At 40.0% G+C, this 22,221-nt stretch overlaps 2 protein-coding genes across 2 annotated transcripts; both read left to right on the top strand.

Annotated features, from left to right (window-relative positions):
* Window positions 1–13,625: 13,625 nt before the first annotated feature.
* On the top strand, window positions 13,626–18,363 carry LOC145443032 (alpha-tocopherol transfer protein-like). The gene is made up of 7 exons (XM_080321013.1): window positions 13,626–13,902; window positions 13,984–14,080; window positions 15,289–15,394; window positions 16,131–16,222; window positions 16,475–16,573; window positions 16,880–16,990; window positions 17,650–18,363. The coding sequence occupies exons 1-7, from the start codon at window positions 13,724–13,726 to the stop codon at window positions 17,806–17,808; spliced, it is 843 nt and encodes a 280-aa protein (XP_080177139.1). The 5' UTR covers window positions 13,626–13,723; the 3' UTR covers window positions 17,809–18,363.
* A 54-nt stretch (window positions 18,364–18,417) lies between these two features.
* LOC145443033 (alpha-tocopherol transfer protein-like) lies at window positions 18,418–22,008 on the top strand. Its single transcript, XM_080321014.1, has 7 exons — window positions 18,418–18,602; window positions 19,492–19,591; window positions 19,657–19,762; window positions 19,819–19,910; window positions 20,019–20,117; window positions 20,191–20,301; window positions 21,659–22,008. The coding sequence occupies exons 1-7, from the start codon at window positions 18,424–18,426 to the stop codon at window positions 21,809–21,811; spliced, it is 840 nt and encodes a 279-aa protein (XP_080177140.1). The 5' UTR covers window positions 18,418–18,423; the 3' UTR covers window positions 21,812–22,008.
* The last annotated feature ends 213 nt before the right edge of the window (window positions 22,009–22,221 follow it).

Raw genomic sequence — 22,221 nt, 5'->3', positions numbered from 1 at the left:
TGTGCATCCTTATCGTCTGAAAAACAAAGAAAGCACAATATTTCACAGCTGACACATATGATCCAATCGTGCTAGTAATATTGCAACAACTCTATGTTTCTGTATTGTTCTCAATGTTTCTGTATTATTCACAAAGACTAACTGAGTGTGCAATTGTTACTGCACCCAGACGTTGGCATTTTGGAGAATGCCACACTTCAGGATCCTTTTTGAGCTACCTATAGCCATTTGCCATTCACTTGAGTTCTAAATCGGAATTCCTAACTCCACCAGTAATCCATGGTGACAGTATCATGCCAATACTAGTATCACGACAATACAAAAAGCTACCGAAAGTAGGCCGACGAAGAAAAGGCTGATTCTCCTGATCGAAAGTGAGATACCTTCTCTATACCTTGTCAAGTAATCTTTTCTCACTTCGTAATGATGTTAAATGTTCCGAATCTTAATCATTTTCGATTCAGGGTTGTAACCAAGTCACAAGTCTCCGAGTCACAAGTCAATCTCACTTTTATATTTTTGACACGAGTCAAGTCGAGTCATTTTCAATTCCCACCGAGTCATGACCGAGTCCAAGTCATCGAACAGAGGTTCGAGTCCGAGTAATGGTATTATGACTCGAGTCCGAGTCCAAGTCATTGTGTTGACTGCTCAGTTTCCAGTTAAAGTCTTCCTAAACCCACTTTTCTAACTCTGTTTGATGATATTGAATGGTTCGCATTTATAATATATCAATTTTTCTCACTTTTAGTAGTTTCTGGTCGCATTTTCAAGCACCAGTACCAACAAACGAAATCCCAATAGTGTGTTGGCTTCGAAATTATAATGAAATGTCGGTCTTCGCCGTCTGAATCTCGAGTCAATGACTTGCTTCGAGTCAAGCGCAATGACTCGAGTCCAAGTCGAGTCAATACACAGATCGACTCGTGTCGAGTCGAGTCATTTCCGTATTTTGAGAAAAAAACTCGACTCGAGTCATCCGAAAATCGTGACTCGAGTCATTAAAACCCTGCTTCGATTTCAAAATCTACATCATTAGGCCTGCTATCTTTAAGATCTTCATCTTGATCCAAATTATCGAGCATATAGCAGTTTAAAGTTACACTGGATAAGCTGAATGGGGCATTGGACCTATAGCTGATAGTAAATGTAATGTTCATTTTTCTTGCCATATCCTGCAGTTTGCATCAAATATGTGTGTGAAATAGGCTATCATCAGATGGTTGCATCCTCTAACCAAAAATGGGAGAAAGCATCGGCCTCGATCGATACCAGTACCATTTTTCTTAATAATTCAATTGAGCCCTGGGCTAGATAATTTATTATATGGTAAAAGTGTGGATTTTTATATGGTATGGAAAAGTAATATGGCTTAATTCGTGAAAATATGCGTATTTTGGGCATATGTCGAAGAGCAAAAACTTGATGTGACAGAAGAAAACCAATGGCATTTTTGGAATCAGCGCGCCAAAATTAGCCGAAATCAAGTGCAAAATCGAAGTCAACAAATTTTCCGTTCAAAATTGTTGCCCTTTGTAATCGCTCCCTTCTCAAGCTCGACACAAATTTTCGCCTCCCAATATGTACGGAACCAAAAAAGAGGACACATATAGCCTACATCTAACTCTGATCACTGGTGAATTGAATAAAAATAAGGATATTTTTCCGAGTAGGTGCTCTGAAAACCGGTTTCCGCGTCCATATTCCGTTTAGTTATGACCAGAGTTGGATCAATTGTAATTTGTAATTGAGCTGAATGTAATTTATTACATTTTTCAATGTAATTGTAATGTAATTGTAATTGAAGCATTTTTATTTTGTGTAATTGTAATTGTAATTGTAATTTGACAAAAAATTTGCTCAATTACAATTTTAATTACATTAAATTGCTATTGAGACCTGACAAGCACAACATAAAATAATTGACTTATAATGCATTCTCTTTAAATGTCGACAAGGAATTTGGTGGATCCATTCGCGGAAGCCCTTGACTGCGCCCTTGCGGGAAGAGTTTTTTTATTTTTACCGCTATGCAGGCCTCGGCTGCCATTGTATACAATTATTAGATTACTAACCAACGGATGGATTCGCAACACGTGACTCACGATTGAATACGCCGAGAAGCGAACTGCTGAGCCGGCTAAAAGCAGCAGAATTGATAGTCCCATAGCTGGCGATCCAAGCGTCGAAATTTGATATGTATGGTCCTAATCGAAAGCTAGTGTCGCACTGATTCCGCAATAAAAGTATATTTCCAGGCAATGGTACCATCCCAAAATAGTCGTGAAAGTCTGGGAATCAGCATTGTTCTGAACAATCGCTGGGAGTTATTGGTCATTGTTGTGGTCATGCTGCTGCGGCGCTCTCACTTTTCAGAACAGTCGGCTTTAAACGGCTATTTTGGAGTGCTCAGTTACATTGCCCTGACGAGATTTTAATTTGTATTTTCGGAATTAGTGCATCAATAGCTTACGATAAAGACCAGATGCATCGGATTTGGACGCTTGGATCACCAGCTCTAGGACTACAAAGTTTGCTGCTTTTAGCCGGCTCTGCAGTACGTTTGTCGGTGCATTCATCCGTGACTCACATCTTGCGCATCTATCTGTGGGTTGGCAATCTACAATACGATTTCAGATCATGATGCTGCATCGTTACTTCGTCTGGCTAACTGACCAGACCACTGGATATTATATAACGTCTTATCTGACAAAGCACGGTTTTGTTTTTACTCCTCATCCTAATTCCTACGTCCCTCGATAAAAATAGTATTATTTCTTTAATTATATACTATATACGCAAGTCCAACACGTACAAGTCGTGCATATATTATAATACTTTTTTCAACGACGTACTGCACCCTATCCTTAATCCTAACCCATAGGAACTTAGGTAAATAACATTTTACATTTCCAATTACGTGAGCCATAGTTACCGAGCATACAAAACACGCTTATATTACGTCACTATGACATCTTACATAGCATACTATGTACGCACATAAACGCATTTATTACTACACAATCTGAACTAGACTTGAAATGTTGTTAATTACGACGCTACGGTTGTCAAGGAGCACGGTTGAATTTATGATTATTCAATTACATGTTCAACAGCAGCAATTGTAATTGTAATTGTAATGTAATTGAAGCATGCAAGGAGTAATTGTAATTGTAATTGTAATTTGATATTTTTAGCATGGAGTAATTGTAATGTAATTGAAACATGCATGAAAGTAATTGTAATGGTAATTGAACTGAAATAATGTAATTGATCCAACTCTTGTTATGACTATGGGGCGATGTTTTCCCAAAAAAGAGGAAAGTTTTGACCTAATAATTCACAATTTTGACATTTTTGTATTTAAAAAAAAAACTTAATTTTGACCAAATTGTGAACTCATGTATGTAAATTAGGTGTTTTCTCACGTAATGTTTGAATTGTACTACTTATATCCATTTCTGATTGGAATTGTCTGTCCTTACGAATTAGTTTGGCCTGAAAAAACTTACTTGACCTGGAAACTGACAAATTTTTACATGACAAAACTATATTTTAACGAAATCTGGACATATATGAAGAATTCCAGTAGTTACATCACTCATTATGGTAGAAATAATTAAAATTTGTTGCCAAGAATGGAGAAAGAACGTTCAACAGCAGCAGTTGTTGGCTGGCAACACTAAAGTTGTGCGTACACTGCCGGTGACACTGCGTTGATTCATCCTGACAATGTTGTCTACATCACCATTTTTCATCATGCGCTTCTTGATATAGGAAATAATGCCTACACAGTAGGGTTGTCCATAAATTGGAAAATCTCAAAATTTATGCGTATCCATGTCTCATTTTATAGATTATAGATAAAAAACGTCAATGAACCTGCAATAAGCTCACAGGAAAGTCGTTAACATTTGTCTAAATGCGTTTGAAAGTAGCTGCCATAGAGTGGGCGTGTCAGCGACCATAGAACGGCAAGCAGACTAGTAATCACGAAATCACGGCGCTTGATTGGCTAATCTGCTATGCTTCAATGATCACGACGGTGGCGGCTTGCTGATCAGCTGGTCAAGGAGTTGGCTAACGGCGGTGATTCTGTAAGCGCATTGTAGGTTGGTCCGCAGATAATGATTCAAGATTAATTCAAAACATGATGAGTGACGAAATACATGATGAACAAAGAACAGCTGCTTCACAAAAACTTCAAATACATGACTTGATGACTTATTGTGAAGGCAACCGTTGTAGCCTGTATGCCTTGTTGTCATCGAGGGAAAGCACAAAAACACGAGAAGAAATATTGCAAAGGCGCTTATGCAAGTGGTGAACGAACTTCTAGTTTCAGAGGGGATGTTCCATGATTGAATACAAATATAACACTTGACATTGACACTACTGTGTCTGATCTTATCTTGTCGCGGTAGCCTATCTAATTGAAGTCTTAAAAGCTGTGCGGGCTGGATGAATCAGCCATTTATGCTTGGCACTTGTCACGTTCTTGCAGCATAATGAATCATACCCGCGAGTGCTGTCTAAGTCCTCAATGATGCCCCGGAAGAAGGTCTAAAGGCAAGCGTAGACTATGCTGGTAGGACCAGTAAAAAGACTGTTTGCTTGCATTGTTTAGCATGTTCATAATGAATCTTAGATCATTACCGGCTGCATCACGACTAATGCTTGAATCAAACCAGACATGGACATAAAAAAGAATGTATTGAAGCGTAGCGGTAGTTACATTTCTTCAGATTCCCAATGCAAGCTACCTGGTCGGCCCACATATCTTCTGAGCATACAGGATTGTGTCCAGAATCCATCTCGCATGGTGTGCTGCACCAGTTTGGCGATAATTAATATACTTTACCTGCACTGCACCCAGTAAAGCAGGACCACTTGGCGTAATCTCAATCATATCAGATAGGTATTTCTGGGATCTATAAGTTCACAAGCATTCGCTGTTTCACCTCTGTCATGCCTGCAAGAGGGTATTGTTGTTCTGAACCTATCGTTATCTAGTTTTAACACTAAAAATTCAATGACCAAGTGTCTCATTTTATTATTTAATCACCAACGTACAATGCGCTTACAGAATCATCATTGCCGTTAGCGTACTTCTTGAACTACTAGAAGCACATAATCAGCAAGCCGCCGTGGTCGTGATCATTGAAGCATAGCTGATTAACCAATCAAGAGACGTGATTTCGTGATTACTAGTCTTCTCGCCGTTCTATGGTCGCTAACCCGCCCACTCTATGGCAGCTACTTTCAAACGCATTTAGACAAATGTTAACGACTTTCCTGTAAGCTTATTGCAGGTTCATTGACGTTTTTTATCAATAATCTACAGAATGAGACATGGATACGCATATATTTTGAGATTTTCCAAATTTTGGACAACCCTAGCCTACTACACAGTTTTGCTTCAGTTAGGATATTGATATACGTTCAGCATAACATCATGCTAACCCATTTGTTTCATGTGCGGTTTATGTATGACTCTCAATGATAATGTGCCGTCTACAATGGTAGGCCTATAAAGTATATAGGCTAAAAGCTGTAAAATGTCGTATGATAAGCTTGTCTACGATGCAAACATTTACGATACAAACGAAATGCAGGTGGCAAAATTTTTTTGACTTTGTAAACAATTTTGGCAAAATTGTGACTTATTTTGACATGTCAAAAAACCGCCCTGGTCATGACTTTCGTGTCATATGCAGAATAAGCCGTCTTCACGTTTATGTTTTGACCGCGTTAATTAAGTATACCTCATAGGACGTTTCAACATTTTCTCTCCCCATCGCCCCCCATGCATTTACGCCCCCTTGTTTCTCAAAATCGCCCACTGGGGGGGGGCGATATCGCCCACGTTGGGAACCACTGGTTTAAAACATGTTTTAAGCAAAGTGTTTTAATCAACCATTTGTTTTAAATGCAACCCTAACCATGATCATATGACCTTATGTTTTAGTTTTCGGGACACAAGCGTACCGTGGGGTGTCCCAGTATATTCGCTTAGAGCCCATCCATAATTTGCACCACTGAACCCAAATATTATTTTCGGTGACTTCAGGCATATTCAACCCATGTAAAGCAATGGAATATTTGCTCATATTCCCGCTTTAGCCCACTTCCGGGTAAAGTGTGCTTGGCAATGAAGAAGGTGGGCCAATTCGTGCAACAGTGGTCGGCTACAGCGTGATATTCGAAGCAGAATTTCCGATAAAAGTATACGTTGGTTGAGGACGCAAAGTTTAGTTTCCTATTGAATGTCATTCCACCGTGACGCACTTAGAAAATTAATTTCAGGGAATGTCAATCAAATATGACATGTATGTATACCATTAAACCATTATTCCTAAAATTAGTTGTGGAAATTAAAAATATTTAATAGTATTTTAAAGCGTCTTGCCGGCCAAATCCCGTACGGCGTGGCGGATTATTCATAATAATCCAGCTCTGGCCTGAAACCGGCAAGCGAAGGATTCATTTTCGCAGCACAAGACCAATCGCTTCCTACAAAATACTATCGCAAAAGAATTCTGAAGCAAAACACGGACGGCAAATGCAGAATGTGCCACAACCAAAATGAAACTGTAGCACATCTCATGTCCGGCTGTGGTGCACTTGCAGCTACCGAATACACATGGAGACACAATAGGATTGGTCACTACATTCATCTTGAATTATGCAAACATTTTAACATCACCACTTCGACAAAAAATTGGTACGATTACAGCCCAGCACCAGTGACAGAAAACGAACAAGTAAAAATTCTGTGGGATGTACCAGTTATAACTGACCGCGAAATCAGGAGCAACCGCCCGGATATAATCGTCAAACTAAAAAAGAAAAGAGAATGCTTATTCATTGAACTGGCTGTCCCAGCTGATCACAACCTATTGCAAAAAGAATCAGAAAAACACTCCAAATACGCAGAACTCAAAATGGAATGTGAGAAAATGTGGCGATGCAAAATAAACATTGTACCGATAGTCATTGGCGCTACAGGGGTCGTGAGCAAAAAACTCATGAGACATATCCAACAAATTCCGGGTAACGTTCGATTTGACATGATCCAAAAGATCACATTACTGGGCACTGTGCACATTCTTCGGAAGGCCTTGAATGCACCACTGGACTAAAATTACACTTGTGAATCACAGCATGATTTCTGTAATTTCGATTCTTCAACTTCAATCATCTCTACCTCTGCTCTGTAACCCTTGCCAATTCTTCATCTACTGCAATTCTGTAATCTGACTTCTCCATGTATTGCATAGGAATAACAATTTGAATGTATTACTGAAATTTTAAAAATTTACTCCAATCTCGCCATTTTGCTTTGGGGGCAGGTTGCTCCCCGGATTATGTGTGTATTTACCAGTTTTACTGTGAATAAAGAAAATAATATTAATCTAGCGCTAGCAGTCAATGGCGCTACAGCGGTCGTAAGCAAAATGCGTCATAACTAGAGCAATTTCTTATCTAAAGATGGAAGATTTTGACCTGAAAAATCGAAATTTGACATTTTTGACCTTAAAAACCTTAATTTTGACCAGATTGTGACCTAACGTATACAAATTAGGTGTTTTTCCACATAATGTTACAATTGTACTTATAGGGCCTTTATCTTCATTTCTGCTTTGAACTGTCTGTCCTTACGAAGTAGTTCGGCCTGGCAAAAAATTTGTGACTCAAAAACTGACCATTTTTTCATGAAAAGACTTGATTTTAACGAAATCTGGCCCTATGAAGAATTCCAGTACTTACGTCACGTATTATGGTAGAAATAACGGTCAACAGTAGCAGTTGTTGGCTGACAACACTGAAGTTGTGAGTACGTACACTGCTGGTGACACAACGTGTTGCTTCATTCTGACAATGGAGTCTACGTCACAATTTTTCATAATGAACTTCTTGATATAATTGAAGAGCTTCTTGGAGGTACAGAACTTCAATATATCATTGAATAGTATATTCATATTAAAATATACCCGAATATTTTCGGCTGACACTCGTCAGGGGTAATCGTCAGTAACTAGTAGAGAATTGGAAAGAACATTGTATATCAACAATCGCATCACCCTTAACTCATCCGCTTGATGCTGATCGATCAAAGGCCATTAATTCTGCCATGAACTTTGTTTACAATTTTGACGTTTTTTTACCTAACGCTACAATTTTGATCTAATTTAGACTTTTTTTGATTTGTCAAAAATAATTGCCCTAGTCATAACCAATATCTAAAAGATTCCGGGAAACGTACGATTCGCAATGATCTGAAATATGACTTTATCGGGACTGTGCACACTGCACATTCTGCGGAAGGCCTTGACCTTACTATTGGAATAATTTACACTCGGACTCAAAAATCGTAGCATGAATTGTGTAATTTAGATTCTTGATTTTTAAACATCTAGAACCACTGGTAATTCTTCAGCAGCCGTGATTCTGTTCTAACCTTCCTAACCTAATGCATTGCATAGGAAAATTGATTTGTCTTCACTGAAATTTCCAAAGGTTACTTTCAGGTCGCCATTTTCATTAATGATCAGGTTGCTCCCCAATTTGGTTTGTATCAGTTTCACTGAGAATAAAGACAATAAAATATCAATATAGTCATTAGACTATTTTTCACTTATAATCTCAAAAACTATTGCGTAGCTTCTTTTTTGGCTCTATATTTTCAATTTTCCTAAAACCTGTTTTGCCAATTCTTCGTTCACCACTATCTTTACTCTAACGCAGTAGCCTTGTACCATTTTTGATATAGTTTGTGGCGATGAACTCCGGTTCTCTCTTTACTTATAAGATAAACCGAAACAGCATGCCAATTACCAGGATTAGAGGATTGATCAGTGCATTGTGGACATGACGATCATATAGTGACCGTTTTGAAGTAGTATTTGCAGTGTTCCTATCATTCATTGAAACCTACCATGACTTTTCTACGCCGCTCTTACAGCAAAGACCAAATCCACCAAGAATAATATAATTTTAGTAGTAGAAGCTTCACCAGTAATGATATGAGCCATTGTATATCTACTAATATTGGTACGACCATTGATATCAAGTAAGTCAATAATAAAGACCATTAATTATTTATGTACCGATACATTATGGCTTATGTTTCGGAAGCTAGCAGGATATGCTAACGTTGCCATAAGAGAAAAATGTTCATTCGTAGCGTGAACGCGCGAATTCGCCCGAAACAAAATGACCGACAGTATAGCTGCAATATCTAAGCATATACATATTATACATGCATACACTCGCAATGCTAACTATCATAATTGAAAATAGTTACCAACACTTTCACCTCACGGCGTTCACTACCTTAAACCAAGACTGGCTACACTTGCCACTATTTATGAAAAATTATCCACCGACAATGAAACGTCGGAGAGTGGCTGAATTTTGCTGTATCCTGTCGATGAAAATAGTGTGATGCCTAAGCATTATGGAAAATCCACAGATAAGGGATCTCATTCACGGACTCACAAATGTGCCGAAACTATATCCAGAGTTTTACCGCAAGTACCATATTATTCCTAATGGCTGGATTGATCAATCAATCCAAGAATTGTTCGTATATCCAGATTTTTCAGTACTTGGCTTTTTGGGCTCGACGAGATTGTGTTGCACCCGTGTAAACCTTCTTGTACTGGTGCACGCCATACATATTTTGGACGCCGCGGTTGAAGATCACTGCTCCAACCTCTCCATGCGTTGCATAGTAATAACAATTTTACTTTACTGAAATTTTAATAGGTACTTCAATATTCTCATTTTCCTTTGGCATTTTCTCAACGGATTGACCGTGAATATAGATAGCAAGATAACAACTTGAACTGAACTGGTACTGCTACCCTTTGACACCCCGTTACTGAATTTTCACGAGTCTTTCGCGGTTGTGGTCTGCGATAGTCCTCAAGCTTAAAATTCGATTTGGATAAGCTCTTGTGGCTACACCAAAATTATTCTCAAAATACCAATTATATACCGTCGTCAAGTCGTGACGTGGAATCATCCTTGTACAAAACGTCCGAACTGGATTGAATGGAATGGCGCACCTTGGGTGCGACTGCACGCCTGCACGGGCAGTGAAATTGACAATGGGAATGATCTGCATCTGTGGACTGCGTAGACCAGTGGTTCCTAACCTTGCCTCCAGCGCCCCCTAGGGGCGGTGGCCATTTTGAAGGGGGCGGAAACGCTCAGGGGGCGATATGGGGGGTGCTGGGCACAGGGGGGCGATAGGGGGGCGCTGAAGAAAAATGGCTTCGCCGTAGATGATGTGGTAGTAGGACATATCGTTGATGAGTATTCAGAACAAATTAACATTCCACAAAACATGTCAAATCCCGACATTTTTGGTCGCGATACGCGATTATGTTTGCTACATATGTTTTCATAAATGTAGTGGGTTATTATAATTCATATAAAACGAATAGCGCGTACTTTTAGATCGCCAATTTCCTGTTATTTGAAACACTGCCGTCACGCTTGCTAGGGTTATTTTCAACAAATGTTTCGAATTAGGTAATATATCCCGCAGCGCACAGAGTGTGAAAATCGAAGAATGAGGCACTGTATATCACGTTTGATTGAGAGTGAGAGCCCCTTGTACATGAGAGTGAGAGCCCCTTGTAGCCTACATAAAATAAGTTTTGAAGATTTGTGCACGAAATGAATAACTTTGAGAGCTACAAAATTAAATCGTCAGAATATTTCTTCATCGTATCATAAAGGATGATCTCGTACTGTGGTTCACAATTTCACATGAACGTTATATTATATGAGTTGCTTTGTTTGGAATACCTTCATGTTAAAATAAATAACCGGGCACAGTACTAAATTCAATGTGAACAGATATATGCATCCCATTCTCAGTTGACTTACTTATAGTTACACAAAGCACTAAGACAAAATCCAATACCATTAATTTCCCCGTATTGTCAATCGCCGATGTGAATTCGGGAGGGTTCGAACCACAGGGTGTGAGACCGTACCCGAAAGTTATTATAACAACCTTAATTTGGCCCTGAATATACCACACACAATTATTATATGGTGTATTATAGTCGAATGGTCCTCGAACGCGATTAAAGCGCGAAATATTTCCAATGCCAAAGTTCCAAAATGACCGACTGAACTTTGACCTCTTACCAAGACCGATACTGCTGCAACCCAAACCCCCAGTCGGTTAGCTCGAAGGGTGCCCCAAATTATTTCGGTGAATGAACATAAATTACACATCATGTTTGACGACTCTCTCACGGACGAATACGCAAAATTATAGAGTATAGAAATAGGCATTTGGGCGGCGGCCATTACCACGCCATGATGCATGAAGACATATGAAGTTCCGGTGAATATGGGACTTCGAGAAGTATGTCAAAAAGATCGTCTGCGAGAAAACCTTTGCCGAAGAGGATTACCCTATGTTGATCGTAAACTTCCATGTATATAAGTCTAATTGTACTTAAATCGCTCGTGCCGAATTATCGTGTCGTCGCAATCTGCAAATAAAATCCATCTGAGTACATTATTTGCCAGTGAAAAAATACCAATTTTGAATCGTGTGCTTGATTTACTTTAATACGTTTATGCGTTTCAATATGTTTTGACTATATAGCGGACAAGAGGTCAGAAAATACCATGTAACGATTTAGCTGTACCAACGGGCACGCCCGAATACGTTCAATTATTGATTACGTGGCCTTCATTTTCCAATCCAACAGCTCACTCAGCGCTACTGGTAAATCTGATTACGTGAGCTGAGAGGATAAAATTTTTATAGTGACATATATATGCGATTACAACCTATTTCATTCATGCATTATAGAATATATTAGCTGCTAGGGCGACCAGGCCACATAAAATTTGCTGACCATCGAAATCACGCGACGGGATTCTTGGGGGCGAAGCCCTCATAAGTTTGGTTTATCACGCTATGGGTGCCCAAGACAATCGTTTTTAGGGGGTCCGACGAAGTGCTGTAACGGCCCTCCCTCTCACCCATTGTCTTAATTACAGTCCTTACAATATGAGGTGGGGGGCGCTGGAGCACGATAATTTTTGAAAGGGGGCGCTGGAAGAAAAAAGGTTAAGAACCAATGGCGTAGACCTATAGAGCAGTGGTTCTCAAACTTTTTAGAAACGCCCCTCCCCCTTTATCATAGTCAAAAATTTCGCGCCACCCCATATCGTCGTATCCAAAAATGCAACCAGAATGCTATCAATCCTAACGGATAATTTGATGGCATGGAAGGTTATGAATGTTGATGGGAGAATTCTCAAATATGAAATTAGGACTACACACAAAGAAATGATTATGAATTGGAGGTAAGTCACAACGCAGCGCGAAAGAATTTTCAGTTTGACCTTTGCGCCCCCTTCATATGCTTTCACGCCCCCTGGTTTGAGAACCACTGCTTTAAATGGAACAGAGAACGTCCTCGAGCAATATTTGAAAAGCTGTTATCGTTATACGATTTTGCACACTCGGGATGAGTAAGAAAGGTGCTAACCTATTGCAGAGTTCCATACCATGGTCTGGTCTTGGTCTCACAAGAAAGGGTTGCTTGTCTGCGATTACGATTGACTATCTGAAATAGCATTGGCGTGCGGTTTTCTAATCTGTTCGGGCACATGTTGGTCAATTCTTTGCTGCAAACGAAGTGATGTATAGGCTACGACCCACATACTGACTGTCGCAGCGTTGCGTATAATTGTTTGTAACAGGCAGGCAGAGGTGATCAGAAACGAAGTACTTCTACTTTTTTGAAGTACTCAAGTAGTTTCCCGCTACTTTGGTACTTACTCAAGTAGATCTAATTTCCCGCTAACTCTACTTTTACTTGGTAATATTTCGTGATCTACTTACTTACTTTTCGCTATTTTCAGTTTGTCAAGTAGAAGTAGTTTAATTGTCCAATCAGGAAGATAGCCTGAGGAATTTCGCGGCTGTTTTCACGCAGTATAAACATTTAATATTCATAAAAGTTGAGTAAAGCCCAAAATTTTCGTTGCGCTTCGCGCACAGTGGATATGTAGGGACCAATATGATCTCACGAAAGTATCGATGAATATATTTTAGGTAGCGGGTATCCAATATTCCACAGAATAAGCATTCGTCCGCATTATGGGATGAAAATGATAGTATTGATATGGAAATGCGATATGGAAATGTGGACAGTCGACGAGCATGTCCACATTCAAGTCGAAATACAAGCAATTACTACTAAATGAATACTAGTCCATCCTCAAGATTCCCGAACCGCGTCTGACCTATCGATCTCGCCTTCCATGACATGCCACCCATTTCATGTTGCTTGCTTTTCCCTATACTATCTTCTTTACTTTTCATTCAGTGTGCACGTCTCCTCTTTACATCGCCTAGGCCAAGGTGGGTGTCTGATTTAATTGACTACTCCAAGTCGCCTCGACACCTTCCTATATTTTCATTGTATCGCATTTTGTGGTGTATTGAACTGATAAAAATTGCTAATAAACCATTGATGATGATGATGAGTTGTCTATACTGCTATCTAACGACTAGTATTGTTACATCGCAATCGCCGGTAACAGGTATCTTACCCGTCAATTGTTTTGGTTTCTGGCTTCCTGAAAATAAGAGCGTTTGCTGTCATCTTTGCGGACGCGGATTCTGTTCAATCCAGGGTGTTTATGTTCCATATTCTTCACCTCATCTGAAAGTATGTGTGACAGATACGAATGTACGTTATCGCCAGAAGCTTTGAAAAAAGCTGTCGAGGAGTTGAACGAGCCGCAGGATAACGACGCGCGGCTGGCGGCCATCGACCGGCTACGTGCGAGGTTCGCAGAAGAAGCGGCGGACCTGGAGCTAATTCGGAATGACGATGCGTTTATCCTGAGGTGAGTCGCGTTTTCATGAAGTTTACTCATTGTTATTGGTTGACGGAACTCTTGCAAAAATTAAGATCAATCAATACACAGATTCCTTAGAGTCCGGAAGTTCAATGCTGATAAGGCATTCAATACCCTGGTGAACTATCACAAGCAACGAAAAGAATGGAGGGAAGTTTTTGACGGGGTGAGTAAATGCGTGTACTCTCTCTATATCTGTGGTTTGAATTTGGGAATTTAACGTCTGCTAACTTTCATTGGAAGCTGTACAAATAAGTTGAAAAAACACCCCTAGAAAAGCTTGTTAAAGTTATTATTATCAGTTACTATCGTAAGATTGTGCTTGGATCATTCACCTCAACTCAAAATTAGAATTAGATACTTAAATTGCAGTACCTTTGGTGATGTTGGATGTTGGATCATCGTATTTTCATACTTCAGTGCGGCGGAGTGCGCCAGTGCGGTACATTTTCAAGTAGAAGGTAGCAAATCGTGTACAAAATCAGAATTTTTATTTTTCTCAACAGACAATGGGTTATGATTGCAGCATCTCAAGAAGGGATATTGGCCTTGAAGCTCATCCTTTGACTACCGTAGTCCCTGCGTTTACATATAAGCCTATGTATTTTGCAGAATTTAGCGATAAATGTGCCTGGAATGGTGCCTGGTTAGTTTCCCGTTGCATGTAGATTTGAGCAACCACATAATGCACTTTAGCCTACACACTTCATTTGTGGTACTGGTTCTGGAAATTGACAGAATAAGTATGACTACGGTGACAATAATCAATTAATTTCTAGTGGGCGTACGGTCAGAGTTTGTAGGGACGGAAATATTGCCGGGGCATTAACTGCCCCTTTCAATGTTCTAGGGTTGTAATTTTTTGCAATCTAGGATTCTATTCAAACTATTTACCTTTACAAAGCTGCATTGCATATTATGCTGTTGTTGTCAATCGATTGAACCTTCAAGGATAGACCTACCTACCATACAGGCATGCAGCGTGTATACTGTATAGGCCCTAGTCTTATCAGACTTGATAATTGATAAAGATTTGTGCATTGCTGTAGATTTGTGCCGACATCAGGGTTCTCAGCCAGTTTCATCATTCCGATACTTGCATTTTATGGAATAAATTGATTTCGGCTCGCATTGGCCTACGTAGCCTCCACAATTGCTGATATTCTATTTTAAAGTTAAGTTGTGTCTTCGTTGACTTGTGTTATACGAAGACAGTGGTGGATCAGTCTTGAAAATTTAGGGATTTGCGAGTGACCAAGAATCACTGCTTTACGTTAACATTGGTTACAACATTGATTATGATCTCATATTATGTAGCCTGCTCCCGATTTGTGTAATTTCGTATTTTTGATGCTAAGTGCATGTATGTACCAGGTCGACGATCCCAAACTAGTGGAGCAGCTACTTCAGGCCGGGGCTATCGTGCCTTTGAGAAGTGGAAGGGCGAAGGATGGATCGTTTGTAGTGATTGGACGGCCAGGTGGGCTAAGAATTGGTATTCTAATCTGAGATTATCATATCTGAAGTGGAGGATTGCTGTGAAATATTTTCTCTTGCAATCCGCACACTTAGAAGTTGGATGGTCGTACTGACATGGGAATTCGTAACCCTTTATGGTCATGAAAATATTCCTTGACTCACTTTAAGACTTAATCTTAAACAGACTTCTGAGCATATGGTAATGGGAATATTTCAAGTGATCGACTGTAAAATCAAGTCACCGATTGCATCCTAGATACGTAGGTATAACACAGGGCGAATGTTTTTGTGATGTTATACTTGTGTAATCTGACTCCGAAGGTTACTTGTACGATTCACTGCGTTTATCTCCCTTTCGACGGACGGCGTCCACAGAGTCTGTATGCACATGTAATTTGATCACACAGACATCAGACAACGTTCCTTGTTTCTGTCTCCAAGACTTGTAAATTTATTGAAATCTTGCAAAATGTAATGTCGAATGCATATGAATGAATGAATATTTTATGTTGTGTTACATTATTCCGTATCGATATTTCACATCATACACAAATTATGTCATATCACTTGTCTTGTCGGGTAGTCATTTCCTGTGCCATGTTGACTTTATTCTATGTGTTGTTTATAATTACCAAGATTATTAACAAGATATATACTGTTATAGTAGGATTGCAATGTGGCATTTTTTTAATTGAAGTAACCATGCACCAGCCATTAAATGTAGTTTCTTCTGGCAGGCTTGGGATTCAATGAAAGTAATTCCATGGTTCAGTTCATCACATGCTTGGTCCTGACCGTCGAAAAGCTTCTTGAACAAGAAGAGTCTCAGGTAGGTGCCCAAGTCGAAAGATTTCACGGTGCTGCATTTCCAAAGAGCTCTAATGTCAACCGATTTTATTTTCACTACTTCCAGTTGGGCTTGATCAGTTTTCGAAACCACTTACTTTCTACCATTCAGATTGAGTCGAGCTGAATTTTGTGTACTTCAGTATATTTCACTCACTTTCATGAGTGAATTTTTTTCTATCAACCTGACAATGTGGCCCCACAGTGAGACGGCAAATGAATATCTTGATTTTAGATTTATGGGTTCACGATCATCGAGGACATGTCAAACTTCGGACTGAGTCTCGCCATGCAAATGGCCTCGCAGGGAAAGAAATTCCTCCACGTTATTCAGGTATTTACGATCAATGTGGAAAATGCAGGCAAGGGTCAGTAAACTGCTAAAAAGCCAATTGCATCAGCAACTTGATATTGTAGTTACTTACATTTCTGTACGATAGAAAATATCGGCCAATTCTTTTATAATGGCACATTTGCTGTACCTGTGTGACTGTTGACTTTAACCGATTACATCCTATCGATATTTGTGGGAATTTGTAAGCAGCGTTCATTATGAAAAATATCATTTGAGGGACACTAAACCGCTTAATCGTAATATCCTAAGGCACGCTTTTGACAAGCTCATATGCGTACATTGCAGGACTGCCTTCCCGCAAGAGTAAAAAGTGTCAACATGGTGAACGAAGCGCTGGTTTTTGATATCATACACGCTATCATCAGCCAGTTCATGAAGGAGAAGATGAAGAAAAGGGTAACTTTTTGACGTTATATTGCCGCTTCTTGCGTGCTGTGTGTTATTGTGTAGCGTAGTAACGATTTTCCTTTACCAGCGTGCTTCGCAGAGCTGGTCCAAGTAGTTGGTCTTTGGTACCCAAGTAGAAGTATCGTCATAAATTTTACTGAAGGACTAGTAGGTATAGAAGTAACGTAAATTTTTACTCAAGTATAAGTAGAAGAGCGATTCCAAGTTCATAAAAAAACGAAGGTAGTCTAAGCCTAGTTTTGCCTGAAAACAAAGCTGTGAAGTACAAGTTGAAGCAGTGTCAAATCATGAATAATTTATTGTTGAGTCAGTAGCGCAATTGTCAAAACTTGCGTACTTCGTTACTGAAGTTTCCGAACACCCCTGATGCTATGTACTGTCGTAGAACGTAGTGCGGTAAATTTAGAGTCTCTGTTCGGAGGATGCCACGAGGTCATAGGTGGAAAGCTCACAGCATCATTTCATCTGTAGCCCACACAAAAAGTCTATGAATTAAATAAATGCAATAAATGTAGTGCTGGAAGCAATATTATTATTTACGTCCCTTGAGGTAGGTGTCGGAAATTGCCCGTCCTATCGCTTTTGGCAAGTTCAGTAAAACAGAATTCGAGGTTGATTTGAGATGCTGTCAATTCTGTTATTTACAGCTGACCTTGCACGGCTCAAACTGCAAGACTCTGCATGAAAAGATCGACGGCACGCACTTGCCTTTCTTTCTTGCCGGATCCGGACCGGACCTCAGCCCCGACTGGTGGGCGGGCGAGATCATGTCCTCTGAAGGCGACGGAGAGGACACCGCTTTGTGATGGCAAAATGTTACTCTTGAAGTTTTGAATTTGGATTGATATTTTTGGTGTACGCCGGGAACTTGGTTTGTGTACAGTTTGTGGCTTTTTAAAGCCTTGATTCATATTGTGGCTTCTGCTTCTGAGAAAACTCGTGTTTAATTGAATTTTTCTCTAAGCTTTGATCAATTTGTCAGTTGAGATATGATTTTTCAAATTGCGAATTGACGTCCGTGGTGTCTGTCGACATATTTAACATGCACTTTTTTGATCTCTTGTTTCTACGTTTGCCTATCGATGATATGCACTTGCCGAGCATAGTACTATTGCGTTTTTCATCCTGAGATATTGCCGCCAATCCTGACTTTGCATGAGATGTAACAGTGTTGTATGCAATTGCTAGTCGGTTTTCTTATTTAATGCGCGATATTGAAGATATCTAATTATGTCATTCTCTGTCCTTGTGTATCGCTGCAAGCAAAGAATTACAATTCTGTACGGTATAGATACGTATATAGATAATAGATATGAATCAATTCTGTGTGAATGCCTAAACCGGTGATTATCATTTCCAGATAGTTTCGTCCTATCCATTACTTTCTGGTACTTTAATATAGAACTTGTAGAGTTAATGGCATGGTGGACCGGTACGAGTGCAAGCTGTCTGCCGAACTTTTCAAGAAAGCAGTTCGTGACTTGAATGAGCCGGAGGATAATGAAGTTCGATTGGCAGCCATCGACAGACTACGGGTCAGATTTAAGGAGAGCGTGGGTGACGTGGAAAAAACCAGGACTGATGATGCTTTTTTGTTGAGGTAAATGCGCAGGAGTAGTTTTGTTGACATTTTTGCTGCAACAGTATTTGTGTGTCATCTAGCTTCGCTGCTTTATTTGACAAGGCATAGAACGAAGAGATGTGCTAAGTTGTGTTAACAACGGATCTACATGACATTTCTTGTTGCGCGGCGGTCAATAGCAAACGATTCCATCTCACTGCGAAATAGGGTTAGCCGATATTAAGTATTAGACTTTGAGAAAAGTATTCGAGTAGGCTAGCCTATCACTCGTTATGACGTCGTAGCAGTATGAAATAAGTTCAAATATATTCATGCGATAACAAAGGATATAATTCCGGTTCTACTTCACGTTGAAGATAATTTGGTATATTTCGAACATACCTATCTCATTGCACTTTGTGACAACGCGGTAGGTTTATCACGCCTTCACACATGCGTTATTTCTGGTAACATGTGTAGCTCTATACTGCATGTTCCGTGTGCTGCGACACGGACAAGGCTTCCACAGTGAAAACTAGTATCGCATAGTTTCAGTAACTCGAAAAAATAAACTCACGCTACTGACTCAAAACATTAGAATTACTACTCGATTCAGAATAGAGTAATAAATCATTGTGCCGAAGCCTACTGCTAAACCTGTGTTAGAGCTAGTTTGTCTATCTGAATTTTGATAACTGACACTACTAACAAAAAGTATTGTGACGCCTCATGTCGATCTACTTCTTTAAACTATGTACACTACTTGAGTACTTTTGGCACCATTTGTTTGCTACTTCTAAGGGAAGTAGTTTTTGCAGGCCTGGAAATAGCTACCTTGACAAGTGATAGCTAGAATTACTAGATATTTATTGCATTGCACTGGAGTCGTGACAGCTGACAACCACTACTTGAACCTCCTCTGCTTCAGGTTTCTCAGAGTCCGTAAATTCAATGAAGACGCTGCGTACAAGTCACTGTGCAACTACCACAATCAAAGAATCAAAGGCTGGAAAGACCTGTACGACTTGGTTCGAATATCCCGCGTTGCCGCAATAACGAACGGCTCGACTTGAATTCGGTTTCGTTTCATCAGGTCGATGATCCCAGAAGTTTGAAAACGCTAGCCGCCACCGGTCCACTGTTGCCGTTACAGAATGCTCGGGCCAGAGACGGGACGTTCGTTATCTTAGTAAGGCCGGGTACGTTCCCTATTGCGGTAGTGTCGGCCTGATGAGTAATTGAGGGTTGGTTCAAGGTCATGGATTCACGGATAAGAAAGACATGCTGAGACTTTTCGCCATTCTAGTCCGAACACTGGAATATCTGCTGGAGAATGAAGAATTTCAAGTAAGACAGCACTTGTAACTGCCAATATGAAGATGCGGCACCGGCTGTCAAAGCTATACGGCACTTGCGATAGATGCAATAAACCTAGTTTATTATCATTTTTTTCAGATTTACGGGTTGACAGTTGTGGAAGACTTGGCCAATTTTGGACTAGGCAGCGCGCTGCAAATGTCTTCATATGGCAAAAAGTTCATTCATATGCTACAGGTGCAATGTTTTTATGGACAATGTCCATTGGAAACTCCGTCGTGCCGAGTGACAATCGCCTGATATCTTACAGGAAGCGATGCCTATCCGTGTGAAAAGCGTGAATATGGTTAACGAAGCGTTAGTGTTTGATATCATATACGCTGTGGTGAGTCGGTTTCTCAAGGATAAAATGAAGAAACGGGTAAGCGCAATGTGGCCAAAGTATTCTGTATGGCTGACATTTGTTTAAATATTGTGGGAACATTGGAAAACAATAGAACTTTCATCCACGAGTCCTAGTCCAGTTTCAAAATAGTTTAGGGTTGCCATACGTCCGGAATTTCACTGTTTAAATTGTGTGCGGGACGAAATGATGAAATATGCCTAAATGTAAAGAATTATGAAGATAGCTGAATACTTTTAACGTAAAAAGCGTAAACAATTTCTTATTTTGGAAAAGATTTATGCTACTTGAAATTTTTCTTCACGCTGTGCGTGATTTATACTGTCACTAATATTGATATAAGTGTGGATACCCCAGTCATTGTGAAAATTTCAATTGAAATTGAATTAAAATAACCATTATTTACTGTAATATGACTAATTATAATCGCAAATTTAAGAGAACCGTATATTCCTAGTGTCGGTAAGGGCGTTAGGATGATTTAGTCAAAGATAGTGGTTCTCAAGTTTATGGTCGATCGCCAAGAATCAACATTATTGATAGAATTCATCATTAAATTTAGCAACCAGATGCACATAGAAACCAGATTCATAGAGTAAACCCGCCAGAAGTGGCATCGATCACCCAATGGTGGGCACCCAACCAGTGTTTTTGAGGGCGGGGTTTGGCTCGAAAGTGTTTTGGGTCCTGGGTACAACACGCAGTCATAATGTCACATATCTGCACAGCATCGACCTAATAGTATAGCAGAGCTGTCAATCACACGGCCATCCGATCCTTGACGAAGTCTGTTGCAGACCAAATGAGAATACCGACCCTAGCAATCACCAGAGCTCAAATTCGCGATAGCCCAATGTCTAGCAGTCTAGTTAATTCACGACTGCATACAATCGATATGTAAAGCATTGTCAGTAAGACGTCATTTTCAAAGCCGCTAGGGGATGCTAAAGACTGTCCAGAATTTGGGTAACAAAAATATGGCAGCCCTAAAATAGTTGTATATCCAGACACGGCCAAAATTCAGTGGTGGTCAGTAAAGAAGTACTACTACTTTAATGCAATGTTCGAAGAGACTCTGGGAGGTACAACAACTTCAATATACAATCGAATAATCTGTTCACGTTAAAATAAACCCAAAATGCTTTCGGCTCGCATTCGTAAGGGATATTCGTTATAAACCTAATTGGAAACTGCTACTTGCTACTTGTACTGGACTTCACAGGTACGTCGCATCTGTAATTCCATTTGAGTACTGTTCTGACCTCGTCTGCTACAATATTCAAATCCTAGCCCACTGTCACCTAGACTTGTATATGCATGCCTGCTCCCTTGATTTGTTTTTATACCACACGCAAGCATTCAGCGTTTGTTACAGTTACAGCTGCATGGTTCGAGTTGCGACAAAATACACGAAATGATCGACCCCGCTCATCTGCCTCAGTTTTTAAACGGCACAGGACCCGACCCGGACGGCGAATGGTTGATATCTGAAATCCTTGGGCTGAAGGAATGCGACACTGAGATCTAGAGGGAACTGTGCGGTTGCCTTGACGGACTTTGTGCAATATTTGAAATGTTCCGATCTGTTCGGTATCCACGATTTGGATTGTTTTCGAATCGAGCGTGTCAATCGCGTAGTTTGGCCTTCAAACTGAGCGTCTGCGAATGGCTCTATGACTTTAATAGAACTCGATCCCTTCAATACAGAGATCTTGTCTAGTCGAAGGTTAGCGTGCTCATTGGTGTCGAGATGGAGACAGCGCTTAACCACTCTAGATTCGGTTTTTTAGTGAGTGAGTAATGATTTTTAATTGGAGGGCAAATCATCTTGATTGGGCCAGATCATTTAAATATGAAGTTGATTGGTTATATATTCGTATACTCCATACGGATGCGATTGACAGAGCATTTAGGTGAGTGGGGTGTCGGGGGCGCGGG

The sequence above is a fragment of the Botryllus schlosseri genome, chromosome 7, assembly GCF_051294905.1.
Source record: "Botryllus schlosseri isolate E-star chromosome 7, Bs_hap1, whole genome shotgun sequence".
NCBI lineage: Eukaryota > Metazoa > Chordata > Ascidiacea > Stolidobranchia > Styelidae > Botryllus > Botryllus schlosseri.
Note: the sequence above shows the minus strand (reverse complement) of the source record. Positions and strands in the feature narration are given on the sequence as shown.

What these genes read in the sequence shown, in the direction of transcription:
- LOC145443032 (XM_080321013.1), top strand. Translation starts at nt 13,724, where the DNA reads ATGTGTGACAGATACGAATGTACGTTATCGCCAGAAGCTTTGAAAAAA. An exon ending in GACGATGCGTTTATCCTGAG is followed by an intron (nt 13,903 to 13,983) that starts GTGAGTCGCGTT and finishes ATCAATACACAG; the next exon opens with ATTCCTTAGAGTCCGGAAGT. An exon ending in TGTAGTGATTGGACGGCCAG is followed by an intron (nt 15,395 to 16,130) that starts GTGGGCTAAGAA and finishes TTCTTCTGGCAG; the next exon opens with GCTTGGGATTCAATGAAAGT.
- LOC145443033 (XM_080321014.1), top strand. Translation starts at nt 18,424, where the DNA reads ATGGTGGACCGGTACGAGTGCAAGCTGTCTGCCGAACTTTTCAAGAAA. An exon ending in GATGATGCTTTTTTGTTGAG is followed by an intron (nt 18,603 to 19,491) that starts GTAAATGCGCAG and finishes CCTCTGCTTCAG; the next exon opens with GTTTCTCAGAGTCCGTAAAT. An exon ending in TGGAGAATGAAGAATTTCAA is followed by an intron (nt 19,911 to 20,018) that starts GTAAGACAGCAC and finishes CATTTTTTTCAG; the next exon opens with ATTTACGGGTTGACAGTTGT.